The sequence below is a fragment of the Mercenaria mercenaria genome, chromosome 2 (genome assembly GCF_021730395.1).
Source record: "Mercenaria mercenaria strain notata chromosome 2, MADL_Memer_1, whole genome shotgun sequence".
In the NCBI taxonomy this organism is placed as follows: domain Eukaryota; kingdom Metazoa; phylum Mollusca; class Bivalvia; order Venerida; family Veneridae; genus Mercenaria; species Mercenaria mercenaria.
This window is the reverse complement of record NC_069362.1, coordinates 102,481,594-102,506,439: the sequence shown is the minus strand read 5'-3', so window position 1 is coordinate 102,506,439 and position 24,846 is coordinate 102,481,594. Positions and strand designations below refer to the sequence as shown.

Genomic DNA, 24,846 nt, shown 5'->3' with positions numbered 1-24,846 from the left:
CTTTGCCTTCACGTAAATTTACACGAACATGCTTCTGTTTTATAAACCATTCCTTCTGTTACCATTACGTGTGTAAAGCATTCTTTTGCCAGGATAATACTGATTTGCATTATCCTGGAGCTGTCCTGTCAATGAGATGGAACGTTTCTTTCTGATACAAATTCATGCAGCTTTCTTTTTTTGAACTTGGACTTTCTCTGCTTGTATTTGTACTGTATATATATTGTATATTGAGATATACCAATTATTTCTTGACCTGCTATTATCAGCATAAAAAACAATAAATAAATATAATAATTCGTTATCATGTAATATAAAGACACTTCATGTACACAAATCGCACAGTATGTTAACTGCGTGCATGTTTATACCATTTCTAGAATATCTCTAGTCTTGTCCTGTGCGACACCACTCGCCTAGGTTAAACATTCTGAAAAAGAAAATTGAATTTTCGCTAACACGAAGGACGAAACTGACGGTTTTTAAATCATGCTTTGCCATAATAGCATCTCTCCCTATTGTCCTCTAAAACGAACAAAAAAATCCGGATTCATGGGTTTAGGTTTGACATACTAAAAATCTAGTTTCTCACATAAATTTAAACTGCTCTTTTAGATAGGACATAGAAATAGATGTAAGTCGTAAAATGGATGAATCTATCAGACAACATTTTTTATTTCATTGAAAGCTTGATATTGCATCAACGGTCTATTTCTCTGAATGAACTTTAAATTTTAAAGACGTACTTTGAGAAAGATTTATAGTATTCAAATTAACAATTAGTGGGATAGCTATTGTGTTCATATTGATGTTGTTAAATTATTAAATACTAGTAAATGGAAGTTTTTTATGTTACAGAAGAATAACTACAACCCAATAAATCTAAATATAATGTCAACAAGCATGTAAGTATTCCAATACAGTTGAAATTCACCTGTTGACCTTATTTAGTTAAAAGGACATACTAGTACCGTAAAGTTTTAAATGTTTCTTGTCATTGCTTGTTCTTGGAATTCTGATTAATAAAGACAAATGTAACACTGGTTTATAACGTGTAGTCATTGAGAATCAAACTTACTGAAACCCAAAGACATATTTTCCTTTTTAAATTGACGCTTAGAATTAAAAAAAAATAATTTCAAAATGAAAGCACCAGTTACGAGACCTATGAAATTCAAGTGGTATTACCTTGAAAGAAGTGTTTACTTAGTTTTAATATGTAGTTTCTGAAAACAGAACATTGTTGAAAGAAAGAGAAACAAGAGGGCCGAGATGGCCCTAGGTCGCTCACCTAAGAAACACACCATAACAGTGTAAAACACGTTTGACCTAGTGATTTCATGGAAACAAATATTCTGACCAATTTTCATTAAGATTGGACCAAAAAATTGGTCTCTTGCGATAAAACAAGCATTTTCTTAGATATGACCTAGTTTTTGACCCCAGATGACCCATGTTCAAACTCGACCTAGACTTTATCAAGGCAATCATTCTGACCAAAATTCATGAAGATCAATTGAAATATACAGCCTCTATCACATACACAAGTTTTTTCTTTGATTTGACCAAGTGACCTAGTTTTTGACCTCAGATGACCCATATTCAAATTCAACCTAGATTTCATCAAGGCAATCATCCTGACCAAATTTCATAAAAATCAATTGAAAAAAAACAGTCTCTATCGCATACACTAGATTTTTCTTTAATTTGACCTAGTGACCTAGTTTTTGACCTCAGATAACCCATATTCAAACTCGACCTAGACTTCATCAAGGCAATCACTCTGACCAAATTTCATGAAGATCAATTGAAAAATACATCCTCTATTTTATACACAATGTTTTTCTTCGATTTGACCTAGTGACCTAGTTTTTGACCCCAGATGACCTATTTTCAAAGTCGGCCTAGATTTTATCAAGGTTATCATTCTGGCTAAATTTCATGAAGATCAGTTGAAAAATACAGCCTCTACTGCATACACAATGTTTTTCTTTGATTTGACCTAGTGACCTAGTTTTTAACCTCAGATGACCCATTTTCGACCTGATCTAAATTTCATCAAGGTTATCATTCTGACCAAACTTCATGAAGATCAATTGAAAAAGACAGCCTCTATCGCATACACAAGGTTTTTCCTTGATTTGACCTAGTGACCTAGTTTTTGACCCCAGATGACCCATTTTCGAACTCTGCCTAGATTTCATCAAGGTCATCATTCTGACCAAAATTCATGAAGATGACCCATTTTCGAACTAGGCCTAGATTTTATCAAGGCAATTATTCTGAACAATATTCATGAAGAATGATTGAAAAATACAGCCTCTATCGCATACACAAGGTTTTTCCCAGATTTGACCTAGTGACCTAGTTTTTGACCCCGGGTGACCCATTTTCGAACTTGGCCTAGATTTCATCAAGGTTATCATTCTGACAAAATTTCATGAAGATCAATTGAAAAATACAGCCTCTATCGCATACACAAGATTTTTCTTTGATTTGACCTAGTGACCTAGTTTTTGACCCCAGATGACCCATTTTCGAACTCGGCCTAGATTTTATCAAGGTAATCATTCTGACCAAAATTTATGAAGATCAATTGAAAAATACAGTCTCTATCGCATACACAAGCTAAATGTTGACGGACGACAGACAGACGACAGACGGACGACAGACAGACGACGGACGCCGGAAATCGAGCGATCAGAAAAACTCACCTTGCTCAGGTGAGCTAAAAAGAAAAAAGAGAAAAAACATGCATTAAAAGGAAAGCAAGAGGTAGACCTATATCATTCAGATGAAATTACCATGGCAAAGACGTGTTTAAAGTTTTATTTGGTTGTGATACAAAATGCCTGACAATCGCGAACAGAATATGTTGGAAAGAATGTACAATAAGTGGTATAATATAATAAATGACCACAAGACTTGTGCGAGGGAATAGCCACCGTTCTAGTGGCTTTCGTCATGACGAATTAAAATGAATTCATGTATACGCTTTTGGATGATCTTGATTTTAGCACGACTTCGTTGTTTAGGAAAAAAAGTGTATAGCACATTGGCGGGTTTTTTACATCTTTTTCATCTGCCTTGCATATGTAACTTACGTTTTCTTTATTATCATCTACATGATATATATCCGGTTTTTATAAATGTATGCAATACCAGGCCCCGTGTTCATAAAACATTTTGAGTCTCAGCTGAGTTTAATAATGAAACTTTATTTGTCATTTATATCAAAACAGTATGTTTAAAAATTAATTTTATGCTCAAAATTATTTTCAAGTGGCTGTCTAGTATTAATGGTATGTCTCACGCGGAATTTAACCTTGGAGTTTTAGTAAAATTGATATTAAAATATCAAACTCTAACTCAGCTGAGATCGAAAAATGTTTTGTGAACACGGGGCCAGTTTTCACTTTTTATATATATAACAGGTATAGCTGATGTTTAATTTTGGGAATGTTAGGACTTTCAAACGTTCTGAGGGACACACCAGCAGTGAATTTAACATTGACCTCGGTGCTTAACATATTTCAAAATAAGCTCAAATGTGCAAAAATGATTAACGAAAAAAATCTATTTTTTCTCTTTTATATCGTGTCGTGTCAAACTACTACTTTATGTATTCAGCGTTTGGTAAATCGCTGGAGGAGGTACATTTTGTTGATCAAAATGTTATAATTTTTGCTTTTTTGAATTATAAAAACAAGTAACGTAAGTATAGGAATAAACATACATCAAATATTATTGTGTGCACTTTATATGATATATATGGTTGCTGATATTCTAAATGGGTAGACTAATTAATACTCGTCTGTATCTTAAGTTATATTATGTATTAAGAGCTATGGCTCAGAAAATGCAGATAATATGAAATGTAAGCAAATATGATAGCTATGGTTCCTGTATACTGCATTTGTTTCTTTGTCATTGTGTAAATTGTGAACAAAAGCCATCCGCTAGTTCGGGAATTTTCGGTATATTGTAGTTATTGTACTAGTACACATCATTTTTCCTAAACATTCTTCATTTTGTATACCCTTCACCACTTTTACATACATACTATTAGTATATACAGACAGACATTGCCTCACAACAAATTAATGAACCGCCTGGCACTTGACCTCAAGTCAAAACACTTTTTCTATGTTTCATATTCCGTTTAAGATTTGCATCAACTCTAAATGACTACAAATATTTTCACAACATATTTGGGGTACACTTTGAAATTATATCAGTACATAATCAATGAAATATAAGTCACATATGAAATCACAAATTCAGAATTTAAAAGCATGATCTTCTGCCCACTCTAAATAACATGAAACATTCCTACTTTTTTGGAGACGGCAATCGAGGTAGCAGGAAACGTTAAATCTTCAACATATATAATGTCTTCCGAATATTGTCTTCGAGCAGTTAACACACCTGCCAAAAATTGAAGATTTCTAGGGACCTTTTATCGCTATGACCATCTGATTAAAACCGAATAAGGAACATTCGGTTGGATTTGAGTTTTTCGGATTAAATGTTTTAATGCACTCAAATATTTCTTGCTGACTGCCTTCGCGTAGAATAAATCTTATATAAAATAGTTGGGCTGCGGACAGAATATTTTTTTGTTTTCTAGTACATAGTAAAAATATTGTAAGCAAGCTAAGGAAGAAATGCTCTAATTTATTGAATGAAATTACAATTCATAAAGCCTGTTTGCATATTTGCACACAAATGTGATAGGATGGTCTTATTTACTTATATTTTATACTATTTCTAGAAAACTATTCATAAATATAAAGCTTTGTTATATACCCAAAACACAACCATGTCACTCGCTGTTAGCGTCGGTGTAAGGTAGCCATTGCCCGACATGAATATCGCAAAAGACATAAGCATGTCCCGCACTGTTGACCCGCATTCTAATTCAACTGGAAGTTCATCTCTCAATTCTGCCAGACCACACTGAAACCAGTTGCGTCCGAATCTAAAAATATATATTATCAGTGGAGCTATTTGTCTTGTTTTATATTGTAGAGTAACTACAATTTGGAAAAAGAATAGTTCTGCTTACAGATAACAATACTAAAGGAGAAGCTTATATACTTTTCCTTTCAACGGTTTTGTGTTTTAGTGTATGTCAAAAACTAAATCGATATATCACTGCGTAGTGTTTATTTTTCGTCATTAAGTATCTTTACATAGGTCTGAGAAATAAAAGGAAATGAGCCGCACCATGAGAAAACCAACATAGTGCATTTGCGACCAGCATGGATCCAACCAGCCTGCGCGTCCGCGCAGTCTGGTCAGGATCCATGCAGTTCGTTTTCAAAGCCTATTGCAATTAGAGAAACCGTTAGCGAACAGTATGAATTCTGAATGCGCAGGCTGGTCTGGGTCCATGCTTGTCGCAAATGCACTATGTTGGTTTTCTCATGGTGCGGCTCATATATACATATATTGACAGTTTCAGGGAAAAGTATATTTAACAGACTCATTCCGCGCAGTCTGGTCAGGATCCATGCTGTTCGCTTTCAAAGCCTACTACAATTAGAGAAACTGCTAGCGAACAGCATGGATCCTGACCAGACTGCGCGGATGCGCAGGCTGGTCTGGATCCATGCTGGTCGCAAAGCCACTATGTTGGTTTTTTCATGGCACGGCTCATATAAACAAGTTGGATCGTTACGTTTCTCCTAACAAGCAGCAACTCAAGTTATATAACATATATTTATAACATTCTACATGTAAGTAGTCTATGGAAGGGCACAATGATAAAAGGTAAGCCTTCACTACCAAACCCTGTCAAAGCCTCTCGTAGGAAGACTGATGGAGGCGAGGTATGGTAGATTTTTGTCTTTCATGTATGCCTATGCGTGCTTAAATACTTATCGTTAATCGGGGATGAAGCAGAGATTATGTGCATTTTACTACGTCTGTTCAAATATCACGTACCTTAAAACACTTAAGAGGACAGATCTTATCTTACGTAAAGAAGCATACAGATTAAACGTTTTAGATAAAGAAGTAATTAAGACAGACTAGCAATCATTAAACCTCACATCCTCATTATAAATACGCACCATATTCGTAGTAAATTCGTCGTAGAACCATCAAGCATAGTTCATCAGTATCAAATAACCCTGTTTACTTTTATGTTCAAAACTAAGTCGAGCGACCTCGAATCAGAAACTTACATAATCAGCTCCTTCCTTTAATATTGCAGCGCATGAACTTAGATATTGTTAAGATTATAATAAACATTGTGTAATTTCAACATAATACCTCTCACTCTGGAAGTGGTTGAACCAGCGTGCAAAATTATAACGTCGTACTGATTAAATCTATCAAAACTTAGATCACAGGCTTTTACCTGCATTGTCTTCAGTTGACGTAGTACAAATTAAATGACTCTTACTTTAGATCTGCTGACAGAACATCGTCCACAGTCGAATTCCTACGGTCACCGCTAACACCTGCTTCGGAAAAAGCTTCTGTCGCACAAGTTCTCATTGCTTCCCCTAATAAATGTTGCCCTCCAAGGGAGCAATTACCGTTGAACATATAGCCATGCTGTAATGCTGCAAGATCAAATATAATACAATAATTTTGGTAATATTTTAGCGACTGGCGATTTCGAAATCACATAGACACAATTATAGGTTACATGGCGACTTTCCAGCACTTGAGAGTGGAGGAAGACTTTGGGCGCCTGGCAGAACCATCGACCTTCCTTATGTAAGCTTGGTGGTTTCCTCATGTGAAAGAGTTCTACTCCTGTGAAAGAGAGGTTTGGAAACCACAATAGAGAGGGAGAAGTGATTCGAAGATTACGACCTTAAGCAGTCGACAACAGTCCCTAGATGGTAACTAAACTTCTTTCAGTTCCTATTTCTTTTGATATAGTTATACATTTATACATACAATTTATCTAATATTCATATGCTTTTTGTATATTAATCTGCAATGTAAGAGCATCTCAAATATGAAGCAAATTATGGAATCATGAATATTATTTCCCAGCACTCGTGTCATGTATAAATGACCTTAGAAAAGTTAACCGGTGAGAAATTATCAAGACGTCGAACTTGAAGATTAAATACTACTAGAACGGTTTTATCTCGAACCATTTTGATTACTCAAATGTATTATAAAGTATGTTAAAATAAAATAAACAAGAAGTTCCTATTATTTTGTCGTCTGACATATGTACAGCGGTTCAACGTGTTTGATACCTATGGATCTGAAATTATGGTATATCAGAAATATAGCACTCGCCTTGATTTAATAGGCATATCCTTTCGGCTACCATAGCAGACTAATACGTACCATAAAAACGGGGGTCGCTATTACCGCTATCATACACCGACTGACTACCGCTGACGCCTAAAACGTACCATCAAAACGAGGGTCCAGATTACCGACATCGTACAGCGTAGGACTACCGGAATTTTTTAATTTTTCTTTGTATCTAGGCGGAATTTGAATGCTTTTTATTTATTGCAGAATTTGATCTGAAGTGTAAACTTTCATTTATGTTATTAACAAAACGGTATAGAATCAGTTAAACATAATAATTTAAATCATTCTATGACATACTAAATAATATTACGCAAACAAATTACAGGTCTCCCATAAAATTTAAAAACAAAACACTACGTCTCGTGCGCAATAATGTTCTAAAATCATTTTTATCGCAATTTGTTGATAAGAAAATCCTTTCAGACAATTAAGGGATCATTACTCTCCAAAATACCCATTAGTTTTGATGGTTGCTCGTCGCGGTAATTACCGAACTCAGTTTTTAAAACTTAATTAATTACTCATTTCTACGCTACGGTATTTAAAGCTATTTTACTATGTCTGCATTATGCGGCTCCGGCATTCTAGAAGTCTGAAAACCACGGGTCTGCCACTAATGCGTTTTGTAGACTTTTCACCAGTTACTTTCACTATGGCACTACGGTAGTTCTGACCTTTTTTCCATGAAATAAAAAAATTCACTGTGGTAATCAGAAACAGTGTACATTTATACACTGCGGCAGTAATATTTTAAATTGTTATTGCACTTGAAGCATACATATATACACTGTGGTAATTCTCTACAGAACGCTTCATCGTTTTTACGCCGCAACGGTAATAGAACAGATATTTTATTAACGTATACAATACATGTACCTTGTTAATACAACATGAAATTATACATATAATACAATATACGTGATAGGCAAAATGACTTTTCGGTATATGTAGAGAATGAACAGATCTGATTTTAACCATCAGTATATTACAAGAATATTACGACGATATCACAATAGAAACAATATCAATCTTGTTATACTAGTATACAAAAATTAATGCTAATAAATAATCTGCATTTACGAATTCAAGAAGTATAGGTAGTGTAATATAAACTGAATGGCAGTATATGTATATGTTATATTATAATTAATGTCAACACAAACAAACTTACAAGCATTTCCAAGACACGAGTTTAAATTCCTTGCAATAATTCCTTTCTCTTGTTATTAGCTAATGTTATATATTTACACAAATTAACTAGAATAGATTTATTACTTGATTGTAGCAATTCTAAGAATTTATACATACTTGTATGAGTATAGAAATAACGTTTAATGAACTTTGCACGTAATTCTTTATAAACTCGCATTTAAGAACAAAATGAAATTCATCTTCAATCTCATTAAGATCACATAACTGACAAATTCGTTCGTGTCTTTCTAACCTGTCTCTGCGTACCTGGCAGACTCTATACGTAACTTATGTGCAGATATACGGAGTTTCGTTAAACAACTTCGTGATGTTTTACATAATAATATATTCAAATAATTTTCAATACCAAAATTTGTTTTAACATGTGAATATAAAGTATTTAAAACATTATTTGCAGCAATGTCGGCACACCATTTTTGCTTAAAACAATCTATAATTCTTTGTTTAAAAATGGGTACAAATGTTTTGGCTTCAAACTGACTTGGTAGTTCCAAACATCAGAGAAACCATGCTCGTTAAGAAGGCATTTCACATGGTAATGCCCAATTTTTTACACCATTATGATTACACTGGTCTAAAGCATTTTGGTAAATACCTTTTAAATAATATTATCTGTATTTAATAACTTAAACCAATACTTAATATATGAACATATCTATTTATATACAGGGGATAACGCCCAAGTTCACCATAGGTTGCAGCGTTACATGCACTTTGTTTCACGCCAAGTATGTTTTTACAAATTTAAGGTGAACTCTTTCAAGATCTTTAGACTTTGAAAACCCCATACCGGACATGCATAATTTAAAATAGAACCCACAAACGGTCAAACAGTTGAAGCGATATAAGTGGGACTTATATCATATTTGTTAATATTTCATTAAAACATTCATTGCCTTTAAGGATTTGCCAACAATACACTGATTATTAAGAACAAATGGACCAGTTTAGTTAAAAACAACCCCCAAATAATTAAAATCATTTACAACTCCAAATGGTTCATTATAATACCACTGCTTATATAATTTGATGGGTCCCCTCTTTCGAAGTACAACAACTTTTGTTTGGGAAGTATTAACTTCAAGTCCCCAGTTACAGCAATATTCATGTCAAGTATTTAGACTGTTTTGTAAGTCTCGTTGAGTTTTACCAACTATGACCATGTCATCAGCAAATAATAGAAGAATTATACTCAAATCATACAATGAAAGTCCGCTGTCTTGCTTACCTTGTAAAAATAATTCAAGATCTTCTACAAATAAAGCAAAAAATGCCGGGGAATTATTTTGCCCTTGTCTTAAACCTATCGATATATCAAAAAATCAGAAAGTGCATTACAATGTTTGACACATGATTTAACCACAGAATACATAGCTTTAAAAGATCTAAGTATTTTACCATCTAGACCATATTGAATAACTTAAACCATAATGCTTTCTAAGACTTTAATCAAGCCTTTTTCAGGTCCACAAAAGGGACAATATAATCTAAGTTTCTAGACAAAAATTATTAACTAGATTATGTAAGACGAAAATGGCATCTATCGTACTAAGCCTTTACGAAACCAAACTGTGCGTCTGACAAAATGTTTTTTCTTCAACACCATTTTTCTACTCTAGATGTCAAAATACTTGTATAATTTTACCTAAATTCTCATAAATTATTCCCCTAATTATTTGACGTTTTAAGGTCAAAACCTTCTTTTGTAAGGCACTATAAAACCTTGACCATAGTTCTGGAAAATAACCGCATCAAATACTTTATATAACATATGGTAATATGACAACAGGATATCAGATTCAATAAAATATTCATTAATAGGTTATCTAGGACGAAGCTTTGTTTCTGTTTAAACTTTATGCTTTCTTATCTATGGATTATAAATTGTGTAACATTTAATTCTTCAAATGTTGGGTTATCATATATTAAATATCTCCCATTAAAAATCTATCATATATAACTGTGGTTCGTATTATAACATTGAGAGTACTTTTAAATCATCTAATGGAATACACCCATTGTTGACCTGTTTTTGAAAGTTTCCAGAAATCCTAGTTTGATTTCGTAGATTTATCAGCTTGAGACGTTCGTATTAACGCTTTGTTTTGGCACAATATTTTATATACACATTTTAGGCACATAAATAATTTATTTTGAATGATTTATCACAATTAAAATATGTATGCTTGTTTATACGATTTATTCGATTAATACACGCATCATTAACACTTATTATCTTATTTAACTTGCGTTTATTGCTATAATATCTTAAACAACGGATCGCACATCACAATAATACATAGCACACATGCTTTCTTTCAGTTGTATACTAGTAGTGTGTAAATTTATCCACTATGGAGTATTTACATTTCAATTAAACTCAAACTTTAGGTTAAGAATCATTTAAATTATCCCAATAACAATGGTAATTTGACTTTGAGCTCCGTGATTCTATGCATTAAAGCATGGATACTCTGGAAGTCTTTTATAATATTAAGGTAATTCGTATCTCCATGTGCCTTTGTATCCTTTATATTAATTTATAGTCGGGTTCCTAATGTAGAGATCTCGTTCATTGTAACTCTGATTATCAGCTCCTGACGGAGGTGTCGCAGGTTCGAGCTGTGCTACCGACTAGCGACTTTGTTATTGGAAATGTAGTTTCTTACGACTTTCTCTAATGCTGACTTTACCAACATTTATTGACACTGCTTGATATTAACACAATATGTTGAAAGCAACTTATCACGCCTAACCTTATCATATGCTATTAATCATCAGTATGTTAAACATCGGAGTCAGGACATAACAAATAATGACATATGACACATGTTAGTACATTTACAACTTTGTGTAAGTTCATTCCGACATGGAGTTTTTTTTGCAAATCGTGTACAACTCAAACAATTTAGATAAGAATATTTAAATTACCTAATAACATGTAATTTGACGCTTCTGGCTCCGCATAGACATTATATGGTGACTAAATTCAGAATGAACATTTTTATACAGTATTCAGTATCACACTAAATTTATACATCTGAATAAATTTAAGTCGAATCCTAATGAAGGAGTATGATTGTGACATTGTAATTCGAATTTATACGTGATCAAGTAGCTACACAACATGAACACGTATTTTTAGGAACAGTATAATGATAACAAAATTGAAAATGAATGATACCTAAGTATCATAAATCTTATGAAGTCCAGAAGGATCAAACGAAAGACGACAAACTACAAGTTTGACATTGATGTGCACTGATGTCACAAAAACAGATAAAAGTTAAAACCTTAACAAGCACACCAAAAACACTGACAGAAAAAATAATAAAAACATAATACTAATAATTTAAACGAAAGCAAGTTGGTGAAAGCTAACTACAAATGCAAGATCTAAATTCATTACTTACAATCATCGCAAAAGGTGAACATATAAAGGATATTATTTTAACAAAATTATGAAAGTACAATGAATATTCTTTTACTATGCAGTAATAATGTGTTCCAATGTTAAAAGTCATGAAATAATTCCTGTATTTTTGTTGAATTTGTACTGTAGTCCGTTTAAACTGAGTAAGAATGTAACAATTTTGTCAACAACTACGACAATAACCGTTCATCTTTATATACATGTACTTTTTAATAGCCGTCTGAATGCAAGGGGGTGGGGGGGGGGGGGGGGGGGGGGGGGGGGGGGGGGGGGGGTAGGGTAATTAGCATTGTTAATGACGCATAGAAAGATAAAATGTCCAAAATTCACTGTGATAAACATGTCATCGGTAGAACTGTTTAATAAGTTAGTTTTGTGTCTATATTTAATATGACCGGTTGTATGATTATTATTTCTATACCATATTACAATGTATCAAAATTCACAAGAAGCCAAACTTTATGAAACATGTGTTTCTTGAATTTCAAAACTTTAACTCTAAACACATTTTCCCTTTAGACAGCTCATATTAGAAAAGTATATTGCATGTGAAAATTAATTATCAAAAGATGAATCAATCAAACTTTCTCATTCGTACTAAAAACATAACGTACATATACACACGACACATAGTAAAAATGTGTACACCATGTCATGTTGTCACTAATCTTAGACACTGCCTGTTTCTTTCTCCAGTTTGTGCTTAGTGTCCGCTAGTCAGACAGTCATTTCTCCTTCGTCGATTTTCAAGATAATTTTGTTGGCATTTTACGGGGTGTTTCCATTTCAATATGTACCTTCCTGGGTGAGTTTTTGCAAACCGTTATGTAGCTTAATTGAAGTAAGGGATTTCTTATTAAAATGTAGTAATAATGAGCAATAATAAAACGTATCAAATTATAACATTTAGTGATTTGCAATGGTTATATATACTAAAATCGATTTTCTGGAGTTTCCAGTTTTGCTCTTGTTGCCATAAGTTTTACGGACGTTTTCGGATTGGAGGTCTGTATGGACTTGTTCTTTAGTTAGCCAATCCCAGTTCTGGACGCATGATACGAAAGTAAGCATTCCCTGAAAGTATTATTTAAAAGATCACGGGGATTAACCCTGAAAATAGATGACAAATATTTTTATGTAAGCAAGACATTTTGATTTTCAACTGCAATTATTGCACAGCTTCTCTGGAACTGGCTTTTGTTTTTAAGGGCTAGATTTCTCGAAACATTTTATCCTGTACTAAGAAAATTAACCTGTTAAAAGCAGTCGAATATATAATGCAATTACAGACTTTTCCTCTTCTGACATGCTTAAATATTTCGAGAAATTTGACCAAAAGCGATAATTTGAGTACATTTTTGGATTTGAGCGATTTGTTGACTCAGACCCAATTTATATACATTGAGTAAAAAAAGTACGTTCACGTAACATAGCAATGACTCAATAATACCATGATCATTAGATCAATATAACAATTTTAATAAGAAGAGTATTGTTATACCTGTGTAAATTGTCTTTACACTGCTTAGAACCAAATGATGACGTTGGTGTTCGAAGACCACCGGCGGTCTTTAGTTTCATACTGCAAAACTGACAAGCATTTGTTCGCACTGACATTGAGATAATTTCATGTGAGTCTTGAAACTCTCGGTCAATGGTATTAACTACCTACGTTTGTTTGGGTTTCCTAATTCGTGAACGGTAACCTTCCATACTCTAGCTACCATGTTTCTATCTTTGATTTGACGCGTCATATGCCGTCCTTTGTTCATTGTACTAACCGAAACCAGGAATTATAATGTATTACATGTATTACATTATTCCTGCCGAAACATCCTTCTGTCGGACTAATTTCTGTGGTTTCAAATCATATGGCAAGAATTTTCGCCCTTATTAAAAGAACCACAAAGATGGGTTGAGCTGGCAAGGAACGCCTGTGCCAAAGGAATGTGTCTAGAAGCACTATACGGTTCAAACAGATGTTCAACAACCTTCCTCGTTAGCTCTACTTCTTTTTTTTCCTCTAATATAAACTTTAAACTTCCAAAGATATGCAGAAACTGCATCTGCTAAAACGAATATTTTAAAGCCTCTCTTTAATACATACTATTAATTAAACGTTTATCTATTTATCTTTTTATACTGCATCACTCCTCTTTACGAGTATTAAGTGCAGCTGCGCGCCTGTACAAGAATTTCAAAAGTAGAATGGACAGGAGAATAAAAGTAATACACGATGTGCAAGCATGAATACAGTTGATAGTGTTAAAAACAAGAAGGACTTAAAGAAACAGGTCTGTCATGTTAAGCATTGTGTGCAAGTTTGGTTACACCCTGCCTAAACTGGTTCAGGGTTGGGGCTTGCACAAGTTGTACTGGAAGGGAATTCCAAAGCACTATGGTGCCTGGAAAAAAAGTACTTATAGTAATTACAGGGAGTGAGGAACTAGGTATAGGTGTGGGGATGCATATGTCTTGTTAGACGGGATTGGGGAGGGGGAGGGGCTGACATATGGAGAAGTGGTACAGCAACCAAACCACTCTGCAAATAATTACCACAGTAGACGTTTGCAGGAAGAACGAATTTCAGTGTAGTACAGCAGTGTAGTTTTACTCGTCCTGTTACTAAGAACTATAGTAGACTTTTGTGAGAAACTTGAATTTTAAGGCAGTGCTATAGTGTAGTTATACATATTAAATGAAATTAAATGCACTTCCACAGTGTTGAGAAAGTTACCCTGCGAAATGATTATACTAGTAATCAAAACTTACCCTGTAGGCATTATTTATTCCCCGGTTACCACAGTAGTTTAATGCAGGGCATGCGAAACCAAAGAGAGTGCCGCAGCGTATTAATACATATTCACACAAAATAGCATGTACTGCCGCAGTGATGCAGTGGCCGTTTAAATATATGACTTTTAATAAATAACATTAACTGTTTGTTTTATCTGCATATAATTACCATTGTAGACTATTGCAGGAAACAAGAAACTATAAGCTGTGCCACAGTGTAGTTATACCAATAACCACACAATGGACATAACTACCATAGCGTAGCAACCGTTTTACATAAAAATTACCGCAGCATAAAAATGTAGTATATTTTTGTTAATTCCTTCTATTTTCAATTGCGAAAATATACAGTTTTTACCCAAACACCTTATTATACGCTATGGAAATGAGCACCCCCTTTTTTCTGGTACGTATTAGTCGTCTGCGGTAGCCCGTCTGCAAAACAGTAGCGGTAATGGAGAACCCCAAAAATATAGTCTGCATTTGGCATCTCAGGTAGTGCGTCGGTGTACGATAGCGGTAGTCGAAAGGATATCGCACTTAGGGACCGCATCTAACTAACCTGCACTGAGAATACTTGAGGGTTGGTTGTTCTCACAAAAGAATGAAATCTTGTTTTCGATTGTGCCGGTTACTATCTCTTCTAGAGAAGGACAATCTGTTACGAGCCTTTCAACACAGTTGGTAATGTTTTCTTCTAAAATCTCTCGATTACTGCAATTAGTTATTCGTGCTGTCACAATACAAATTAGTCTAAACAACATGATCAAACAAATAGAGAATATTTGCTTGTTTTGAGTGAATATGGAATATATCTCACTGAGAAGTGAGAAAATGTCAAATATTTTCAAGTGCGCGTAGCGCGAGTGAAAATGTTACCATTTTCTCACTTTGAAGTGAGATATATTCCATATTTACTCAAAACAAATAATTTTTCTTTTTATTTTATGCTTAATTACGTTGAAATATGCATTTGGCAGCAAATTTTTATCTCAGCGCGGGAAACAGACGCGCCTAAACGAATCTGACGTCAGACGTGTTGTTACGTTAGAAAGACGCTCACGACATAAAGTTCCAGTTTATTTTATTTCTTGCTGCATAATGTTATGAAATTCTCATTAAGGAGGTAGGTTACCTTGTTACAAGGGTAAATTCAAATTAGTTGAACCGCAGCATTCTTTTGTATTTCGTGTAATATGAAGTTTTAATTGCTAAAATCTCAATTTCGTTTGTCTCTGTCCCTTCAAGTTCAATTTTTGTCCAGATTTGAAGAACATGACCCTCCGAAGGTATTTCATATTGAAAAAAGAAGGAAAATACGGATATTTATCACTTTTCAGTGTATTTTAGTTTCATTGATATGCATAATTGATAATTTTACTAATATGCACGTTAGCTTTCTAATATAAGCTTAAAATGTATATGTCGCGGGGCTCGTGTTTCCATGGTAACGCATTTTCTCTCATTTTTAAACAACTATGTATAAAAATAGGGGTTTTCGACGGCTTCAGTGCCATTCTGATAATGACCAACATGGAATATTTGGGTAATATTATTAGCAAAATACCAAGCACTTTACATGATACCCTATTTTTCTTAAAGTTTAAAGTAACCATGGCAACAGAGATGTTTAAAATAGCTTATATCTTGCTTTTTGTCGTAATTCCTTATAAAAAGTATTGAATAAGATTATCTTTCTAGTTGATGTAGCTTTAAAACATATTATTTCTAACGTGAGTTATATTTTCGTTTTATTTGCATTGATTCAAACAAATTTCACAGTTTAGAATACTTAAGCAGTACCCCTTGTCTGGAATTTGTCATGGAAAAATGGTTCAGCATACTGCTATTATTCTCATGGATATTGTTGAAATAAAAATAAAAAGCCGAAGCTGTGTTTCTTAAATAGACCAGTGTCAACGCTTTTAAATTTGACATTTAGATACATAGGGGACGGGCTTCTTTTCCATGGTAACATCAATTCAATTCAAGGAACCACAATTTTCTACTGAAATTTTAGATCTTAGTTTTAGTACATAAGTAACAAATTATCAACAGAACCTGAAGAATAGGTATTACAAATCAAACTGCTAGATTTTTATTTGAAAATGGCCGTAACAAGTAACCTTTCACCCAACTATATTCCAAATAACATTGCTTATCATCATCCATTTTCTTACATTCCGCATATTTCAATATAACTGCATAAAAGAAGCAAAATATTGATTATTATTCAGAGCAAAAGACTCATAATAAATATTTCAGCAAATAATGGTTATTTGAAAATAGTTAAAATAAAGAAAATGCACATAATTACGTACTTTCAAGATAAAAGCTATTAATTAACTGACACGTAACGTCATGATGTCAATTACGTCATTTTAAGGCAACATTGTTTTGAAGCGTTTCTGCGGCAATTTATTCATTATTTCTGCATTATGAAACCACAAAACATCATATCGAAGACAGGTTCATGATTTGTTTTCAGAAGAATGAATATACAAACACATTTAATTTGTCGTAAACGTCGTCGTAAATCGTCACGTTACATTCCGGTTGGACATGGGCACATACAAATATGAAGGTAACCTACCTCCTTAAAAAAAATAATTTGAATCGAGAAATATACTATAAAGAAAAAAAGTGCGACTACAATTTTCATCCTGTTTTAAGCAAATAATTTAAAATTCATACACAATGCACAAGTAGATAGGCAAAGCTATATCATTTACGGTGAGTGATATGCAGCGAGTGATATGTATTATATCTCACTGATAAAACACAGTATTTCAATAGTTAGCATAAAATAGAATGGAATACTACACAGAAATTTACATGTACATGCACTAGAATTGTGTGTTTTGTTGCTTACTAAATTGTAGGTATAAAACGAAAAAATAAGTGTTAAACATTGTGCAGGCAAGTTACGTTATTTAACAGAAAAACAACACTGACTTCCAGTTGTTAGTAATGCTTTTTGTGAAACATTTGTTTACTGAATTGACCATAAGACTATCATGGAAAAGCACTGTTATCAAGTTATTATATTTTTTATCAACCGAAAAGAAGATTAAACCTTTCTTATTTAGTTATTACTAGAATCACACATCTTGAAATAAATTGTGTAAGTAGATTTAGCTAGTATAAACTAGTAGCCGCTAAAACAAAATAGCAGTTCTAATATTAACTGGAAATTATGTAATTCATTTTTTTGCAATTTTATCCCTTGCTCTTGCTGGGTATAATCGATAAACTTGAATGTTCGTAAAGAAGAAGGAGATAAATATTGTATTGCAGTCTAATTATTACCTGCAAATCACCGTTAATTCCGTATAAAGTTCATCGCCTTCAATGACGCCATCACTCCACAGTTCCTGAAACATACTTGTGAAATCCAAAACATCATGCTCCTTCAAGCAGTCTTTAAATGCATCGTGTACATCCTGGTATCTTTCGCAACTGAAGTCTTTGTCAAGACTGGCATTTGTTACAGCAAGTATTGCCAAAATATAGACTACAACTGAAATTTCACACAGAGTATAATATGATGATTTAAAATACTAAGCGTAATAATATTGAATGCTGAAATAAATTCATCTTAGATATCACAAAATGGTGAGCTTGAGGTATACAAGCCTGTGATGATTGATTTCTGCCTACTTTGTTTCTGTTTACTGACCTGCGAAAATTAAAAAAGAAGCAAGAGGGTCATGATGACCCTGGATCGCTCAACTGAGTGTTTGAAATGTCAAATTGATGCTAAAATATTTTTAAAAAAGTAGGTCAATATGTTACATTTATGGTCACTGAAAGTCAGTTTTAAGATCTTTGTGCAAAACTGTAAATGTCATCCAAATTTTAAGACTGTATCTTAAAAAGAAGAAAGTAGGTTAGTAGGTCACATTCATGATCACTGAAATTCAGTTTTAAGATCAGTCTGCAAAACTGTACATGGCATCCAAATTTCAAGACTGTCCCTTAAAAAACCAAGAAAGTAAATCAGTAGGTCACATTCATGGTCACTGAAAGTCAGTTTTAAGACCGGTATGCTGAAATGTACATGTCATCCAAATTTCAAGGCTATATCTTAAAAACCAAGAAAGTAGGTCAGTAGGTTAAATTCATGGTCACTAAAGTCAGTTTTAAGATCAGTGTGAAAAACTATACATGTCATCCAAGGCTGTATCTTAAAAAAAATGTAGGTCAGTAGGTTACATTCCACATGACCCAGACTTAAACTTGACCTAAATATCATTAAGGTTAACATTCTGACTAAGTTTCATGAAGATACAGTGACTGTCATAAATGCGGCCTCTAGAGTGTTAACAAGCTTTTTGACCTGGTGACCCATATTTGAAGCTGACCTAAAGAGCATCAAGATTAACATTCTGACAAAGTTTCATTACGGTATAGGCATAAATGTGGCCTCTAGTATGTTAACTAGCTTTTCCTTTGATTTGATCTGGTGACCTAGTTTTTAATTCCACCTAACTATGATTTCAACTTAACCTAAAGTTTATCTAGATTAACATTCTGAGCAAGTTTCATTAAGATATAATCATAAATGTGGCCTCTAAAGTGTGAAATAGCTTTTCCTTGGATTTCACCTGGTGGCCTAGTTTTTGACTCCAATTGACCTTGATTTAAACTTGACCTAAAGTTTATCAAGATAAACATTCTGAACACGTTTCATAGAGATAGTATCATACATGTGGCCTCTAGAGTGTTAACTAGTTTTACATTTGATTTAACCTGGTGACCTAGTCCAAATTTAAACTTGACCTAAAGATCATCAAGATTAACATTCTGATCTAGTTTCATTAACATATGTTTATGAATGTGGCCTCTAGTGTGTTAACTATTTTTCCTTTGATTTGACTTGGTGACTTAGTTTTAGACCCCACCTAACCTGACCTCTAGAGTGTTAGCAGTCAAATTGTTGACGACGGACGACGACGGACGACAGACATTCGGAGATCACAAAAGCTCACCTTGAGCACTTCATGCTCATGTGAGCTAAAAAGACAAAAAATGTATCTGACCGCGATTTCGTTCGCACCGGAATGAAAGGATCACAAGTATCTTCGCAAGCGTCGTGACGAAAGAGTCACAGGTATTTCTCATAGAGACGACAAGGTTTCGGTAAGTCTGATATTGGAAAAACTACGTCTTTTCGTTCTTTCGTGGGAAAAACACACGACAAAAATTCCTTTATGTCGATTTGTCGATGACAGGAAATAACACCCAAACACCTACGAGAGACGTCTGTTGTGTATTCTATTGCAGGTGCCTGAACCATAGAACGAAGTCGGTTAAAGTCAGCCAACATGCAAGACAGAAGCAAATGCATCTTTGATATTATTACATAGGTTAGGAAAATGGAGGAACAGGACATTACATACAGGTGAAAAAGTCACCCCACCGTCGGTAGATTACTAAATGGTGTTGTCAGATTTAGAATACACAGAGCAGAAAATAGCATCATTTTCGAAATAAATTCATCATCGTTATTCATTAGCAATTTAATCAAAGTAAGAAACATGTGCTTACAGGAGCTTTAAAGGTACATATATACGTAGCTGAAATATTATCAAGTATTGTGTTATGAAATAGTGTAAACTATTCAAATTGAAAAAATCACATCAATATATTTTTGAAACGGTGAATTCAAAAAGTGAAATCGAAGTGACAATTTAAAAATTTGTTATAATTTATATTCCATGTCTCCATGTTTTGAAAAGATGAATTTAAGGATGTACGAGCGTGTTTTTTTTTTCAGAATATCCGCCATTTTGAAAAATGTTCCTCCGAATATTGCTTTCTGACAAAAGTTTTGCCAAAAATTAATGATTAATAATTAAAATATGGCTAATAGTGTACCATTTAAACAAATAGATTCTACTTTTTGCCAAAAAAAATCACTCTTATTTTTGGCTGGTATTTGCCTAAAATTGACGTAAGATTTACAATGGGGTAGGATTAGGTAATGTCAAATATCTATTAAAGTAGATCATGTTTGGTTTTGAAATTTTCCTGACTGATACACATAATGATAAGCTGTAAGTGAAATAAGAGTTTTCATGATAGCACATTATATTATCTAGAAAACATTATATTAAAACAAAAAGAACAAAAAATATCAAAATTCACCAATTTTTAACAGTTTATTTTAAATGAATCTCTCAGATGCACGGTGACCCAGACCTTTTTTCTTTCCATTTTGAAGCATTTTTGCGGGTCATTAAAGCTGCAAAATATTTTGACGTCTGAATGTTTTTTGTAGATCGAAATACGTTTTTTCCATTGACAATAAAGTGGGTTGGGTAATTATGTCAATATGTAAAAATGAAAGAGAATTGTTAATGACATTTACGCTTATATAATACTCGCATCACCTTGTATACATACTAACCTGTAAAACATGACACCCCTATAGCATTAAGTGGGATATTATATGTTTTATAAAGTACCACCATTTTTCTAATTTTACAAAGTTTCAGAAATGCTTAAGCAGCGGGTGAAGAAAATAACCTATAAAATTGAAACGAGTTCGGTGACCTATGTATGAACAAATTCTTACCGTTAGAAAAAATTCGCTCCTACAACCCTTAAACAGAAAGACTAGAACTAAAAGTCACATTTTTTAATTTAAAAGAAATCGATCTAAAAGTTGTTGTTTAATTCTTTTATTTGAAGTAGTTTATCTTGAATATTTTGAAATAAAATATGTAGAAGAAGAAATAAATTGATCTTTTTGAATTAATGTATGAATGAAAAAGAGATAAGTTCGCTTTCTTTTTTGAAACAAAGTTCTCGCCACTCTTACAAAATGCACGGAATCCGTAACATCATGCTGACAATCTCAAACGTTCTAATGTTTAATAATAGCTCGAGCAGTTTCGCAAAACTGATGACATTATAGACATTAAAATCTTCATATTTTTGCAACAAAATCAGCTGACGGCAGCTTTTTAAGCAGTAAACGCTAACTTCGAGTATCAAAGCATGCTTTCTATCCGTATAGGTATATAAGATAGCACTATAGTCGTAGTGATAAAGACATCTGTCGTCACGCGGTAATGTCTTCAATGTATATTGAAAATCAAGTACGAAGATTTCTTTCTAATCCCTTCCGGAATAGAACATTTCTAATACCCGATTAATTTTTACAAATTCTGTAGTATATGGAGGTAAAAATGTACAAAGTATAGACGTAAAATCAACTTACCTGAAAACATTATAAATATTATCAGCCACTTCACTACATCAAATTTTGGTTTCAGTTCTTTTATATTTCCCAACGATTTAAGACAAATGCCTACATAGTTAGCAACCAGTTTTATACTGACATTTGAGCCGCGCCGTGAGGAAACTAACATAGTGGCTTTGCGACCAGCATGGATCCAGACCATCCGCGCAGTCTGGTCAGGATCGATGATGTTCGCTTTCAAAGCCGATTGCATTTAAAGAAACTGCGGATGCGCAGGCTGGCCTGCATCCATGCTGGTCGCAAAGCCACTATGTTGGTTTTCTCATGGCGCGGCTCATTTTATGTCCCATTATCCTTCCACATGCCAGTCAAATTTATATTTCATGGCAATGATAGCCAAGATTTTATTTATATTTATATGCTCGAGATAAGACTGAAATGATCGTTTAATGGCAACTTTATTTGATAAATTAAAAAAAGTTAACTACGTAGGAAAGCACTGTAAATATGTATCTAAATTATTATTTTTATTGTTGTTAGTGTTATTATTATTATAACTATCGTTTTGTCGAAAAGTCAAAGTCGTTTTGAAATATCACCAGACTAGATAAATGATCGCCTTTTCCTAATTTTATCAGATGACAAAGTCATTACTCTCAAAGCAGTGTGTTGACATTTTCGGTGGTATAATGTCAATCCTCTTTATTCACATTAATACTTTTACTGTAAAACTTACAGACATGGTCAAAATCGTCATTCTACGTCTGTCTGTTTGTATCTTTCTTCTTAGATTTTAAGTCACACCAACAAAATTCAGGTAATAGATATGTATGATGATTTCCCTGATTTTTATGGTGTCTATTCGAGTATTGTTTCAGGTGCAAACTGGTGTATGGATTGAAACAACTTTCAGTATCTCAGTTTGTAACAACAAAAGCAGGACTCGCACCTACAGATCTTGTGAGTCATTTTTTCCGGCGAATGCCATTATAAGAACGAATTCGTGACCTTGACCGACCCATGCCACGTGACTTCAGTTTGCAAATCAAACTACTTGATAACGCATTATAGATAATTTATCAAAATGAAAGATTTATGCAACACTCTGACTGATTGGACGAGAGTGTCAATTTGTTTCACTCTGCTGATTGTGCTACGCTGAGTGAAATGTAGACAAAGCGTTTATTCTAAACGACGCTGTTCACAGTTTTAAAGCTAACTTTCGCTCAGTATATTTAGCAAGAATATTGATATATCTCAAAATGATAAGTAAGTTTAATAAATGTGATTAAAACCTGTTCAAATACCAAAACATATCAAATTAAAGAAAGAGCTGAATATGGTCTGCGTATCACATAAATAAGGGTGTGATAAGAGTCTTCTATATAGAGAAGTGCTTTTTAAAAGATTTTCCTTGTTACAATTGTCGTCTGTGTATGAAAAGGTTTCTTGCTTTTGTGACTTATTCAGATTGCATATTGAAATTAGTACCTGTTTGCTTTGATATATTTGTTATAAATTATTTAACTGATTTATTATATATGAATTTTTTTTTTTCGGCGACGCCGTCTAAATTCGTTTTCGTTACCTATGCCACGTGACTTCAGTTTGCAAATCAAACTACTTGATAACGCATTATAGATAATTTATCAAAATGGAAGATTTATGCAACACTCTGCCTGATTGGACGAGAGTGTCAATTTCTTTCACTCTGTTGATTGTGCTACGCTGAGTGAAATGTAGACAAAGCGTTTATCCTAAACGACGCTGTTCACAGTTTTAAAGCTAACTTTGGCTCAGTATATTTAGCAAGAATATTGATATATCTCAAAATGATAAGTAAGGTTAATAAATATGAAAAAAACCTGTTCAAATACCAACATATATCAAATTAAAGAAAGAGCTGAATACGGTCTGCGTATCACATGAATAAGTGTGTGATATGAGTCTTTTATGTAGAGAAGTGTTTTTTAAAAGACTTTCCTTGTTACAATTGTCGTCTGTATATGAAAAGGTTTCTTTTTTCGTGACTTATTCAGATTGCATATTAAAATGTGTACTTGTTTGCTTTGATATATTTGTTATAAATTATTTAACTGATTTATTATATATGAATATTTTTCTTTAGTATGGTATGCAAATATTGAACTCAGTTGAAATCTGTTTTATTATCTATATGCTATATAATGACTGAATCTCATTACACTGAAATGAAGGTACGCTGCATACAGTTTATCTATGTGATATGACTACGGTCAAACTTTGCTTATGAAACAGAAATATTGAAATAATTACAATTGTATGTTTTGCTTGACCTTCACTTTTTTTATAGGTGTGACGTCATTGTCCAAAGATTCATGAATAGCGGATATGCATTTGTTAAAGCGGGATCAGTTGGCCTATTTTAGAAATAAATGAAAATAATAAATAAAAAAATCCTTTAATTGATTTTTTCTCATGTATTCTAATCAAACTTGATTTGTAGCATCTTTATAAGGCCCGCAGCAAACTTTGTTCAGCTGGGACATTTAATCCCTTTTAGGGGCTGCTAGAGCTAAAACTAGAAATGCCTTTATACACCGTCTCATGAACATCTTGGTGGATCTTTGTCATACCTGGTCTGGGGCATCATTATAAGGTCCTCTTCCAAATTTATTTATATAGGAATTTGGGCCCTATTAGGGACCACTATAGCTAAAAGTAGATATGCCTTTCTTCGTATTAACCACTAAAATGTAATGGATTTTTATCAAACTCGATGTGTAACAGTATCGTAAGGTCTCCAGCTATTTTGTTACAAATGGGGATAGGGACCAATTTAGCTAAAAAATATAAACACGTTTAATGACCTCTTTTCATGAACCGCTTCATGAATCTTCGTCAAACTACTGCTGTAAGT

At 33.5% G+C, this 24,846-nt stretch overlaps 1 protein-coding gene across 1 annotated transcript; it reads right to left on the bottom strand.

Annotated features, from left to right (window-relative positions):
* Positions 1-291: 291 nt before the first annotated feature.
* Positions 292-22,262, bottom strand: LOC123564746 (uncharacterized). The gene is made up of 6 exons (XM_045358517.2): positions 21,966-22,262; positions 18,047-18,257; positions 15,300-15,451; positions 6,413-6,575; positions 4,810-4,981; positions 292-430 (listed from the first exon to the last, which is right to left on the bottom strand). Exons 1-6 carry the CDS (start codon positions 22,198-22,200, stop codon positions 422-424), a joined length of 942 nt encoding a protein of 313 aa, XP_045214452.2. The 5' UTR covers positions 22,201-22,262; the 3' UTR covers positions 292-421.
* Positions 22,263-24,846: the final 2,584 nt, after the last annotated feature.

What these genes read in the sequence shown, in the direction of transcription:
- LOC123564746 (XM_045358517.2), bottom strand. Translation starts at nt 22,200, where the DNA reads ATGCAATCGGCTTTGAAAGCGAACATCATCGATCCTGACCAGACTGCG. An exon ending in AATATTTATAATGTTTTCAG is followed by an intron (nt 18,258 to 21,965) that starts GTAAGTTGATTT and finishes GTGAAATTTCAG; the next exon opens with TTGTAGTCTATATTTTGGCA. An exon ending in GTTCTGTCAGCAGATCTAAA is followed by an intron (nt 4,982 to 6,412) that starts GTAAGAGTCATT and finishes ATATATTTTTAG; the next exon opens with ATTCGGACGCAACTGGTTTC.